Source organism: Gastrolobium bilobum, unplaced genomic scaffold (genome assembly GCF_033153095.1).
Source record: "Gastrolobium bilobum isolate Gb01-03AN ecotype WA unplaced genomic scaffold, APGP_CSIRO_Gbil_v1 utg7979, whole genome shotgun sequence".
Lineage (NCBI taxonomy): Eukaryota > Viridiplantae > Streptophyta > Magnoliopsida > Fabales > Fabaceae > Gastrolobium > Gastrolobium bilobum.
The window spans coordinates 74,450-88,427 of NW_026895211.1; the positions used below are offsets into that span (position 1 = coordinate 74,450).

The 13,978-nt window shown below is 38.6% G+C and overlaps 1 protein-coding gene across 1 annotated transcript; it reads right to left on the reverse strand.

The window, feature by feature from the left end:
• Window positions 1-8,609: 8,609 nt before the first annotated feature.
• Window positions 8,610-9,269, reverse strand: LOC133300033 (uncharacterized). The gene is made up of 2 exons (XM_061499522.1): window positions 9,090-9,269; window positions 8,610-8,951 (listed from the first exon to the last, which is right to left on the reverse strand). The coding sequence occupies exons 1-2, from the start codon at window positions 9,267-9,269 to the stop codon at window positions 8,610-8,612; spliced, it is 522 nt and encodes a 173-aa protein (XP_061355506.1).
• Window positions 9,270-13,978: the final 4,709 nt, after the last annotated feature.

Below are 13,978 nucleotides of genomic sequence, written 5' to 3' on the forward strand. Positions count from 1 at the left end.
ACGTTTACATTCAATTATGCAATTGATCAAACGATTCACTATCTTTTATTTAATTGGTTAAGCCTTAATTCCTTAATGATCGTAACCTTATCAACCCTATTAGAATCCTAATCCCTTAGAAATCCCCTTTTAAGTTGAGCCTTCGAATCAGTGAATCTTTCACGTTTGCGGTTCATGTAGCCTATCCCTAGTGCATACATGAACAATTATCTTACCTCTTGTCAGGAATTAAAATTCTAATATTCCTATTGAAAACCCTAACCCTCGCAATCCTAAAAGAGTGATCAGTTCTAGAAGAATTATAAGATGAAGAACAAGGTAAAATAAACTCAATTAACATAGATGAATATAAATTTAACCAAACTACAAGGGGTTCACATCAAGGGTTGTGACCCTTACCACAATAGTAAAACTAGCCAGCCATATTCATGTCTGACAAAATAAACATAAAAGAAAATAAGTTTTAGAACCTAAAGAAGAGAAAGAAGATGAAGATCTTCCGTCTTGATCGTTTGATTCTCTGAAACTCCAAGAAGCTCTCAAGAATTCTCCCTCTCTTTGTAGTTTTTCTCTTCCTTGTTGTCAAAAAGTTCTTCCTTCCTCTGTTTCTGATCCTTTTATTAGGTTTTAGGAAAACCTAATTTCAATTGCTCTCCAATTGGGCCTCTTTTTTTGAGTAATTCGCATCAGATTGGAGTAAAAAAATATCGCCCACGCACTTTGCGTCAGGTCTGACGCACCGTGCTTGGGAAAACAGAAGGGAAACTATGAAATGGTGAACTGTGCGCCAGGTATCGCGCACCGTGTGCCAGGTACCGCGCACCGTGCGCCGCCTCCCGCGCACCGTGCGCCGGGATACAGGGGCGAAACTCATAAAATGGCGCACCGTGCGCCAAGTTTCGCGCATCGTGCGCCGACTGGAAAATTTGACTTCTCTGTTTTGGCTCCCTTTTGTGGCGTTTCCTGTTATTAAAACACATAACTTGAGTGAGAGAATGATTGAGAATGAATAATCAATATTTCTTGCATTTATGACTTATTTTCACACATTTATGATTAATTCCTTCTTTCTTTTAAGTTAGAAAGCATCATATGCTAGACGCACATCAAACAATTCCCAAATTTAGATGTTGCTATCATCAGCAATAAACAGAATTAAAGCATGGGAAGCAAGGTTAAATTAATCAAGCACAACATTGCACAGACAATCATAAAGATCACTATACTAAGCATGAATGATTTCCAAGTCAATCTTAAGATGATGATTATCAACTACATTCAAATATCAGAGTCTAACTTGATTACCCCTCAGAAGATATGATATTCACTCATCACTCAGTGTTTGGGGTTATTCATCATCACTCATTCCATCACAGCTGTTGTACTACCATAAGCTTGATCTTTTTCTCAAGTTCCTAAAGATGAGGAACATCAACACATGCCTGATTAATCAAAAGGGCTTCTTAAGTTATAACTTGGCTTGGCTTAAGGTTAGGATCTTTTGGAAAGTAGCTGAATAATTATTAAGATTGAAACACCATTTTCATTAAGACTCAATCATCTCTCAATTCAAGTTTCAGCTCCACTATTTATTTGAATTCATGATTCATCCTTTTTCTCACCTTTTTTTTTCTTCATCATTGCTTTTCAATTTTTGCAATTTATTTTTCTTTCCTCTTTAAATTCACGTGAGAACTATTCTTTTCTTTTCCTTTTCAAGTACTTAACTTCTAGTGGAGCTTACCTCAATCGCTTCTAACTTTTGATTATTAACATTTCAATCTCAATCAAGGTAAGTTCTGATGGAAGTGGTCTAAACAGTTTAATAAGGTAATTGAACAAAAATGGTCTCAGGCTCAACATGGCTAGCAATAGATGATTTCTCAAGTGGCTATTTTGGCATAAGCTAATAGAATAAAATGCCTCTATCACTTCAATAAACACATGCATTGGAGAGAATTAGATCAAGTTCTAGAGTACTACTGCAGTGAGGACTCTCAAAAAAAATTTAACTGTATAGGCACAAACCTCACAGGTTGTGGTATCAAACTAGACTCTTCCTAATTTCATTCCAAGCATCATTATCCATTATTAACATAGAAATCAAACAAACGAGCAATCATAATCTCTATTCATGCTCTATGCAATGTCGTGACAATACTGTATATCATGCAACGCTTCCGCATTTTCAACCAAGGAATTGACTGAGTAGCACTTCCAAAACTGAAATGTGCTTTCACATAACAGAAAATGAAACTAAAAACAAAAATTTTCTACTAAAATGAAAATAAACTAGAAAGGTTAAAATAACTCCCCTGAAATGGCTATGAATCCGCTGAACCTTTTATGTTGTTCCTCTGTGTGTGATACCTCAAATAACGCGTACGCGATCCAATTTCCAGATTTAGAATATTGTTGTCCTCGGCAATAACTAAACTAGTCAGAGAAAATACTGCTGCGCAAGTATAAACAACACACATGTGAAATATCAGGCAGAAAATAACATGACCAATGTACTGGAGAATTACAACCCAAAATACCAAAGAGGTTCAAATGACCCTAACATAAACCTAGATGGTCAAACAAAAACAACGAAAATAAAAAAATAAAAAACAACAAAATAGTAATGCAGATGATGTCCTCCATAGTCAGTCCTCGTTCATACTGTCGTGATGCTCTGCTGGTGGTGGAGGTGATGGAACGTATGGTGCTGGTGGCTGATATGATGGTGGAACCGGTGGATACTGTGGCTGATAAGCAGTGTAGTCAATGGACAAATGCTGGCAGATGTCCTCAAACATACGAGTATGATAAGCTCCCTGTATAGTCCGTATGTCGCTCTGAATGACCAAACGGTCCAGCTGAGACTGCATCTGTAAATAGCTAGGAGAATCCTCATAGACGAGGTCATGCCGTGGGGCTCTGAAGGTGGAGGAAGAGGATGCCTGAGCATGGATAGGTGTCTCAGGCCGTGGCTCCTCAGATGAAGCACCTGGTGCTTAGCGAGGGCTCCTAGCAGCTAATACTTCTGGAGTCAACTCAGAAGCTCAGACAATCTTCTCCTTCCTAGCATCTTGGACCAGGTCTGTGTAGGTCTTATGTGTCATGGTCCTGTCCAATGGTACATCTCTAGGCTCCTTGGGTAGAATGGCAACGCCAGCCTGAATACACAGATGCATAATCAGATAGGAGTGTGCAATCCTATTTTTGCCATTACCATCCTGAATGACCTTGATGATCCTATCAGATAGAACGCTACCAATATCAAGGTTGCCCTCCCTCAACAGCATATAAAGCAATATGGCTCGCTCCACATTTACATCAGTTACATTTGTGGAAGGGATAACTGTGGCATTATTGAAATTGTGCCAAAAAGCTGCTTCACCCGTCAGCTCATTTCTTTTCATTTTCTCAGGAACATGAGCAAAGCCAGCTTTTGGCTTCCAAGTGGTATACTGACAAGTGATCCCACGCCTGATAGTATCGGCCAACTCAGGCATGTCCTCCAGATAGACATTCTTTATAGCAGTGGGCTGCATCCTATTGAAGAGATCAATGAACCTACATTCAGTAGTAGGGTCAAAAGAAGTCTCCAGAAACTCTTCGATGGCTTCGGGCTCAAAAGAAACAACCTTGCCCCTCACCCAACTTTTCCTATTTTTCTCCACATCTTCCCGATTAACATTAGCCAGGAATTCCTTCAGAATGGTGCTTGGACTAGGCTCAGCAAAAGTAACCAATTTCTCCCACTTCCTCATTCTTATCACTTCTCGAATAGGAGAATCTTCAGGGAGGCTTTCCAGATCAATTTTTCTTTCTAGAATAATTTTCTTTGGCCCGTACCAGCTTTCATATCTTTGCTGGCATTCCACTGAGAGAAACCTACTCTCATCAAAATCAACTTGCCTAGGCCTCTTGCTGCCAGATGCAGCTGTGGTCTTCCTTTGACCACCCTGAGTGTTCTTTCTGCTAACCTTCTTTCCCTGAAACTCAGAAAAGTACAACCAATATATTGCAAAACAAAATTTAGTACAATTCATAATGGCAATACTCCACTAAGCACAATTCTCAGATTTAAGTTCAAAGCAAGGTCCAGTTGGAATCATGTAAGACTATTTCAATGCATTTAATCAATAATCATAGAAATAGAGCATAGCTCATCCAAATCAATTCAAATAAGTCAACATGTAATGAACTTAACAATATCAGATCAAAATGAGGATAACAAGTGCATGACCATCGATAATATTGATGAAACACAGGACAATGCAACTCAACGGGCACGTCGGGCGCCAAGGGCGCGCGCGTAAGGCGCGAGTCGAAGACCAGCAAGGGCGGAGTGCGCCGAGGTCGGCACGTGGTGCGCCGGCTGCAGATCAGGAAGATCCCAGCGAGCGCGGGGTGCGCCAGGAGCGGCGCATGGTGGGCCGGCTGCATCGCGTAGATTCCCAGACCGCGCGGCGTGCTCCAGGCGCTGCGCGAGGTGCGCCGGCTGCACAACGCTGGAACCCAACTTGCGCATCGTACGCCAGGGGTCGTGCGGCGTGCACCGGCTAGAAAATACTGGGGTATCCCAGTTCCAGACCGTGCGATCTGCGCCATACACCGTGCTCGGTGCGCGATCTAGTGAAGATGAACCTCTTCATCCCTTCTCTCCTTACTCATTACTCCTCCACTCACAACTATATCAGAAATGAACATATAGAAAGATGAAAATTGAAACCCTTACCTTCTCTCCAGCCATGGATGCAAGAATGAGAGATTCTTGAAGAGAGATTAAGATGGGAGTGTTGTTCCTTTGGTTTACAAAAGTGGAGATGCAGTGTATGTAAATTAAAAGGAGAAAAGAAAATATGGGAAGAGATATGGGGGAATGGAAAGTTATAGGGGTTGTGGTTGACAGTTTTGGAAGATGAGTGGGTGGAATGTGGGGGGTTGTGGGTTTTCCGTTTTTGGTAACCGTAAAAAAAAAATTAAAATTTAAAACACTAAAACTGCCGCACAGCCGTGCAATTTGCGCGGTCTGCGGCGCAAGGTGCACGGACTAATCAGTGGCTTACCATGGAAATGGCTCGCGTTGCGCGGGTGTCGGCGCTTTTTGTGCGGACAAAACAGTGGCACAGACCAAACTGACGCGGTTTGCGCGGTAAGTGGCTCAAGGTGCGCGGCAAAAATAGTGGCTACAAGGAAATGGCGCTGTTCGCGCTGTAGGCGGCGCACTTTGCGCGAGAATTTAGTGGCGTCCTAGCCAAAACGGTGCGGATTGCGCCAAACACCGTGCAATTTGCGCGGTGATCTATTTTTCCCGACTCTAAACTAATTAATTCCTAAACTGAAAAGACTCGACAAAATTTAATTAAAGAAAATGACTCAAAAATTATTGGGTTGCCTCCCAACCAGCGCTTGTTTAACGTCACGAGCGTGACGCAGACTCTTTAAGTCTCTGGGGAAATTAAAAGAACAGCAATTGTGTCCCTATATATCTCTCCTCCATGATATGTTTTCAATCTACACCCATTGACCTTGAAAGGTCTTTCAATGTTGAGAGGGTAAATCTCAACTGTACCATATGGAAATACTTTCTTAACAACAAAAGGACCAGACCAACAAACTTAAGCTTACCTGGAAACAACCTCAATCGAGAGTTGTATAGTAATACCTGTAGTCCTGGCTCAAAGTCTTTTGGTTGAATCTTCTTGTCATGCCACTTCTTTTTCTTCTCTTTGTAAATCCTGGCATTCTCATAAGCTACTAACCTGAACTCATCTAACTCGTTTAATTGCAGCAATCTCTTATCATTTGCCTTTGATAGTTCAAAATTCAAAAATTTCATCGCCCACAAGGCTCTATGCTCTAATTCTACAGGAAGATAACAAGACTTACCATACACCAGTTGGAATGGTGACATACCTATTGGTGTTTTGAAAGCAGTCCTATATGCCCAGAGTGCATCATCCAGTATCTTAGCCCAATCCTTCCTTGAATTGCATACTGTCTTCTCCAGAATCCTCTTCAGCTCTCTATTTGAGATTTCGACTTGTCCGCTGGTCTGAGGATGGTATAGTGTAGCTACCTTATGAGTGACGCCATATTTTGCAAGCAAGCTCTCAAACTGCTTATTGCAGAAATGAGTTCCACCATCACTTATGATCGCTCGAGGAACTCCAAAGCGGGTGAAAATGTTCTTCAGCAAGAAAGCAACTACCACCTTTACATCATTCATAGGCAAAGCAACCGCTTCTACCCACTTGGACACGTAGTCCACAGCAACCAGGATGTATTGGTTAGAATACGATTTAGGGAATGGTCCCATGAAGTCAATTCCCCAAACATCAAACAATTCTACCTCCAGTATGCAGTTGAGGGGCATCTCATCTTTGCGGGATATGTTTCTCGTCCTTTGGCATTTATCACATTTCTTTACAAACATCTCGTGCATCCTTGAAGATTGTAGGCCAGTAATACCCATTTTGTAACACCTTCTATGCAGTTTTGTTGCCTCCAAAATGTCCTCCATAATCATATGCATGGCAATGCCACAGAATATCTGGTATTTCGAATTAAGCCACACACCTGCGAATAACATCATCAGCACATTGAAAATAAAGAAAAGGGTTATCCCAGTGGTACCTCCTTGTATCATGAAGGAATTTCTTTTTCTGCTGCCAAATGAGATCATCAGGCATTAAGCCAGCAGCTTTGTAGTTTGCAAAGTTTGCAAACCATGGACTCATAATCACTGCCATTACTTGCTCATCAAGAAAGGACTCATTGACCTCAATTTCAGGTCCTTCTTGTAAGTTCTTATCTTGAATCCTAGACAAGTGATCAGCAACTTTATTCTCCACTGCAGCTTTGTCTTTGATTTCCAAGTCAAACTCTTGGAACAAGAGCATCCAACGCAGCAAACGTGGCTTTGCATACTGCTTAGTCATCAAATACTTAAGAGCAGCATGGTCAGTAAATACAATAACTTTAGAACCTATCAAATAAGATCTAAATTTATCTAATGCATAAACAACAGCTAGCATCTCTTTTTCAGTAGTTGTATAGTTGGCCTGTGCCTCATTAAAAACTTTGCTAGCATAGTAAATAACATGTAACAACTTGTTCTTACGCTGACCAAGTACTGCACCCATGCGTGTGCGCTCGCATCACACATGAGTTCGAATGGAAGACTCCAATCTGGCGCCGTCAGCACAGGCGCCGTGGTAAGCTTTTCCTTCAACACATTGCATGCATTGAGGCAAGCTTCATAAAAAAGAAACTCTTTTTCCTTCACCAACAGTTGGCTAAGAGGCTTTGCAATCTTTGAAAAATCCTTGATGAATCTTCGATAAAAACTTGCATGGCCTAAGAAACTTCGCACACCATTAGCATTAACGGGAGGGGGAAGTTTTTTAATCAACATCAACTTAGCCTTATCAACTTCAATGCCTTTTTCAGAAATTTTGTGGCCTAATACTATACCATCTCGCACCATAAAATGACACTTTTCCCAATTTAAAACAAGATTAGTTTCTTGACATCTTTTCAAAACCTTAGCTAAATTAACTAAGCATAAATCAAAACAAGAACCAAAAATAGAAAAATCATCCATAAATACCTCTAAACATTTTTCTACCATATCAGAGAAGATAGAAAGCATACACCTTTGAAATATCGTGGGCGCATTGCAGAGACCGAATGACATTCTTCTGTAGGCAAAAACTCCGAATGGGCATGTAAAAGCAGTTTTCTCCTGATCATCTGGTGCTACTGGAATTTGATTATAGCCGGAATAACCATCTAAGAAGCAATAAAAAGCATGCCCGGCTAACCTCTCTAGCATTTGATTAATGAAAGGAAGAGGAAAATGATCCTTCCTTGTAGCATCATTCAGTCTCTTGTAGTCCACACACATCCTCCAACTAGTAATGGTTCTGGTGCGGATTAAATCATTCTGCTCATTTCTCACAACAGTCACTTCTCTTTTCTTTGGAACTGTCTGTACTGGACTCACCCATGCAGTGTCAAAAATTGGGTAAATCATTCCAGCATCCATGAGCTTCATCACTTCCTTGCGGACTACTTCCTTCATTGTGGGGTTTAGTCTCCTCTGAGACTGTCTCACTGGTTTGACATTGTCTTCCATGAGAATCTTGTGAGTACAGAAAGAAGGGTTGATGCCCTTCAAGTCAGAAATAGACCACCCAATGGCTGTCTTGTGCTCTTTGAGCACTTTTCTAACAGCTTCTCTTCTTCATCTGTAGACAATTCCTTATTGATGATGACAGGATATTGCTTTTCATCTCCCAAGAAGGCATACTTAAGATTTTCAGGTAACTCCTTCAATTCTGTTTTTGGTGCCAAAGTAACTGAGTCATCTTCTTTCTTTTCTAGCACTTCAAACACAACTTCTCGCTCTTCTTGTGGAGTAGCTTCATCTTGAGAATTCAACTCTTCTCTAAGCTCTTGATCATCAAGTTCTTCTTCTTTGAGCACCTCTTCAAACACTTCAAGTCTGAAGCAATCATTTTGATCAGAAGAGTTCTTCATAGCATCAAAGACATTGATGGTGATTTTCTCATCATTCATCCTCAACTCGAGCTTTCTTTGTTCTACATCAATCATGGCTCGAGCTGTGGCCAAGAACGGTCTACCCAGCAGAAGGGGAAATCACTTTCTTCCTCCATGTCTAGCACGATAAAATAAGCAGGGAAGATGAACTTGTTAACTTTAACAAGAACATCTTCTATGATTCCATTAGGTCTCTTCAAAGAATGGTCAACAAACTGTAGAGAGACCATGGTTGGCTTCAACTCAGAAATTCCCAATGATTTGCATATTGACAATGGCATCAGATTGATTCTTGCCCCAATATCACAAAGTGCCCGGCCAACATTGGTGTTGCCTATCGCAATTGTGATGTTGAAACTCCCAGGATCTCGAAGCTTTGGTGGGAACTTCTTCTGTATAATGGCACTGCACTCCTCAGTAAGTGCTACTGCCTCACAATCCTGCAACTTATGCTTTCTAGACAATAAATTTTTCATGAATTTAGCATAGTTAGGCATATTAGCTAAAGCTTCAGCAAAAGGGATATTGACTTGCAACTTTTTAAACATATCTAAAAACCTGGCATACTGTTGCTTTTGTGCTTGTTGCTTGAGCTTCATAGGATAAGGAGGTTTCTCGAAATGAGAAAAATCCATCAATTGTTTTGGAGCTTCAACAGATTTCTCCTTTGCCTCTTCTTTTTCTTTTGCAGGTGTTTCCACCTCTTTCATGCTCTAGCTCAATCAATGGTTCATCAACTTTCTTTTGCTGAACCATTTTTGGCTTGTCTTGAGGAGTAATCACAATCCCACTCTTGGTTACAATGGATTTGCAGTCTGCTTTAGGACTCACAATAGTATCTCCAAAAAACTGCCCTTGAGCTCTTTCAGCTAGCTGCCTAGACAATTGGCCTATCTGATTCTCCAAGTTTCAGATGGAAGCATCTTGGTTCTTGTGGTAGGCTCTTGTCTCATTTATGAAGGCATCAGTAGTTTGCATGTGATCATTTGTGGTCTTGGAAAGCTGCAACATTATTTTCTCCAATTCTGATGGCTCTTTATGTGGAAGAGAAGGAGGTTGCAGGTAATTGTTGGATTTATAATCCAAGCCTCCCCCTTGATTTCTCCTCTGAAAGTTGCTTCCTTGGGCACCATTCTGATTCCTCTGGAAACTCTGGATATTCTGTGGTGGCCTTGGATCATACCAAACTCCATTGACCTGGAACGGTTCAGCTCCCATGAGTGTCGGGCACTCATTAGTCTCATGCTGCTCTTTGCACTGTTCATAGTTAAATACATTAACTTTAGCTGTTGAGATCTGCATTTTATCTAGCTTGGCGTTCATACTGGCTAGCTGTTGAGAGATCACCTTTTGCTCAGCTAGTGATGCATCATTGTTCCCCAATTGTAAGATTCCTTTTTTGGGCTGAACAGGTTAGGCAGCCATAGATGCATTTTCATTCCTTGCCATAAAATCAATCAGCTCTAAGGTTTGAGCTGTTGTCTTCTTTCCTATGGTTCCACCAGCTGCACCGTTGACAATCATTCTGGAGTCTGGTGTCATCCTATTATAGAAGACTCTGACCTTCTTTGTCTCTGGCATGTCATATTGGGGGCACTTCCGGATCAGTTCCTGGAATCTGGTCCAGGCTGCACACAAGTTCTCTCCCGGTTGTTGAGTGAAGTTGGTAATTTCATTTACCAACTTGTTGTACTTTTCCATAGAAAAGTGCTCAGCAAAGAATTTAGCTGCCAACTCCTCCCATGTTCTGATGCTGTTAGGAGCTTGTCGATCCAACCATCTGAGAGTTTCTCCACTCACAGCAAATGAGAACAATCGGAATCTGATTGCATCATCGGATACTATATAGTGCAGTACTGCTTACCCCCAAAAAAATTTAGTGCGGTATTATAATAAAAAGTTCATAGATCATGACCTAATAAAAATGCTTATCGCTACTTCCTTCCAATATATAGTAAATGCCATGTTTTGATGTACACAAGTCACAAGGTATACATAAATTGAAAATCCTGACAAAGACATTTTCTTATCCTTTTTAATTCTCTTGTGTTGCGTGTGGTATTCATTGAAAGAGAAAGAAAAATGCAAGTCAAGAATTTAATAAATGTAAAAGACGAGGACATCATTTTCTATGATTAAGCATACACAAGTCATGAGACTTGATAAATCATGCGTTGGCTCTCTATAAAAGTAAAAAAAACCCATAGCTGAGGCCCGCGGATTGTCACATACACAGAGACAGGCACATATCGCTTCCAAAAGCATGATTAAAATATGTAACCGACCATGGACCCATTCATTTCCATATCCTCATTGGGAACTCAATATGGCCAAAAAAAAAAAAGAAGAAGAAGAAGAAAGAAAGACCTAATCACCTAAATAAAAAGCTCAACTGCCATTATAGTATATCAATTTTTTGTTTTACGCTGTGTCTATTTTTACTCATGATTTCTCACAACCCTATTTTTGAATACAAAGAATTAATAATCATAATTCATGATGGACAGAAACTCAGAGAATGGATATCCCTTTTCCTTTTCCCTTTTTTTTCCCAGAGATATTCCTTTTCTAAATGATTATAAAGATAATATTGGAGAATAACTTTTAGAAGTAATACATAATTAATTATAAGAAAAAACTACTCTTATGCTACATGTGATAACTTTCTCTCTTACACACCCTTCGATAACTGTGTCACTTTTTTTTTTTCAGATGATGGAGCACACAAATTTGTCTCTATGATATGAGATAATTTATCTCCTTTAACATGAGATTAATAAAACCCTTAATTATATTTAGGCTTTGAACGTGAATTTTGATATGATTATATGCATATTTAAAAATTATTAATTAAAAAAATTAGTTATCTAATGTCAAGCTATAATATTCTTGTAATTACTTTTGATTGATAGCTTTGCTTATTTTATTTTATTTTTTTAAAATAGCGATGGACTAATGAGGATGTATTGTAGGATAATCTTATCATTGCAATTGGCGCAAGAGTATAGTGGTGAGCGTGGAAGAGTTTAATTCTTAGGTTTCACTTTAAGCGTGGGAGGTCCAGAAGAGCCCACGTCGGTTGTGATTCGCATTTGAAAGATTGTGATTCGCATATTAATGAGTGGTAAATGGTGTGGCAAAGAAAATACCAGTCTTACTTGCCTTTATTGCATGCGGGAAACAAGCTTAAGTTTAAGGGGCACGAATGGCATGGTAAATTGGGTAATCTTATTAAAATTTCTCTTTTAATTTCTGTCTCGAAATTTATTTGATTAATTCGATTTAAGTCGAATAGAACTATAAGGGTGGCCACAAAGCTTTTCTAAATTTTTAACACAACTATATATTGAGGACCTAGAGGTCGTTTGTTTCAACTTTAAGAAAAAGTAACTGTTATCACTTTCTTATTTTAAAAGTACTTTTTATTAAGGTTAAAGTTATTTATATTTTTATAAAAATATTTAGCTTTTGAAAAAAATATTTGGCTTTTGACTTCTACTTTTCTGAGAAGTTAAAATTTTTAGCTTCTAAAAAAAGTAGGTTTTTGGCTTTTTTTATGACTTCTCCTTTTTTTAAAAGCAGACATCCAAACGAACTAAAAATGAAAAGTGCTTTTTTTCTTAAAAAAAAGCAGCTTCTGAAAAAAAAAGCTCATCCAAACGGACCCTTAGAGAGATATATTGGATTAGAATTTTAAAAGGCTATTTTGATAAAAATAAAAATCTTATAAATTTTAAAAGATTATCTAGAATTGTAGTGATTTTAAAATTTTTATTTTTTACAATCAAGATTTTGCAATATTGAATTTTAAAGGATTTTAATAGAATTTATAAGATTTAAAAAGATAATATAGATTTATAAGGTTTTAAAAATATCATATGAACTTTTAACAAACATTCAAAATTACAAGAGTCAATAAAAAATAAAGAAATGCAATGATTAATAAAAAAAGTAAAACCTAATATAATTTTCTCAATTAGTATTTTAAAGTAACTTGATATCCTACTAAGCAGCAACTCTCCACATATCTAAAACTATACTAGCCCTCCACGCATTAGCATCTTCTTGTTTCTACTCTTGGATTTGACCAATAGGTTAAAAGTGATCTTCTTTATTAACTGGTGATACTGAAGATGAAGATGCATCTATATTGTTTCAATTGAAAATTTATCTGAATGATATTCTTAGCGAAGAAATTAAGTTGTGTAGTGCTACACATGCTAACACAAACAATTTTCTATTATTTAAATGACTTTAAATGCGCAGGTTTATTCTAATCACAATTTATATTAAAAAAGGAAGTGTGTAACCAAAAAAATAACAAGAAACATAGAAAACCACTGCTCATACTTATGACATCACGTATTTCTTGCAAGTTGGAAAAAATTTATTTATTATTATTTTAATAAATAATTATGGATATATAATCATTCTGAACCAATTTACGGATGTATTGCACTTAGTTTCGCCCCACCTAGGCAAAACATGTTTCACCCAAATTAGGCAAAATCAAGGAAGGAGTTTCGCCCAAATGGGGCGAGACTCAAGCCCTTTTTTCGCCCACTTCAGACATAACTGATTCAGTTATCCCTATTTAAACCTTGATCCTCTCCACACTTTTCACAACTCTTCTCTATCATAAACTTCCTCTCCACACTCTTCATACTCTCTTTTATTTTCTATTTATATATTTAGGAATGATTTCACATTCTGATTCTGTTCGTGTTGTTTTATATTATACTGGTGGGAAAGTTGAAGGCCGACATGGTGTAGTTTTTGAAGGCGAACAAAAGGACAACACGTATAAAACGCAACTCAATAATTGCTGAACTGCATTAGAGAATTCGTTAAAAGTTAGCTCTCCAAGGTTGCCAATCTATCACTCTGGTCACGACAAGATTATGGCAATATGAACAATACATTAGTTTGCAAGTAATGGATGATGAAGACGTAGATATGATAATGGAAGAATTATTCAACCAGTCAAGGAAAGATTTCTTAAAGTTGTACGTGAATATTGCCAGAGTAGAGGATATTGCCAAAGCAGAGGATGCTATTTTATCCATGAGGTCAGTTGCTTTTAATTCTCCATGTGATGCATCATCATCTGCTGCTTCAGTTGTTAACATGTCTGAGGAAGATGACAATGACCCCTGAGTTATGGATGACGACTATGATGATGACGATGATGAAAATATCGCAATGGAAGATCATCTTCTGACCGAGGATGCTTGTGCTTCGGACAACGATGAGGATCAGGGTCTGCTCGCGATTAAAATCGAAGAATATCATGATCGGGGGGAGTCTTAAGTCGCGGAACATCATGACATGGGATCGACTCAATTACCACAACCTGTAGAAGGTATATTAGTAAACAACTCATATATACATATATGTTTATGCAATTTTTTTGTTAATA

Excerpts from the sequence above, each read along its gene's own strand:
- LOC133300033 (XM_061499522.1), bottom strand. The coding sequence starts at position 9,269 with ATGAAAGAGGTGGAAACACCTGCAAAAGAAAAAGAAGAGGCAAAGGAG. Across the intron at positions 8,952-9,089 it reads ATATGTTTAAAAAGTTGCAA|AAGAAGTTCCCACCAAAGCT; the intron begins GTCAATATCCCT and ends GCCATTATACAG.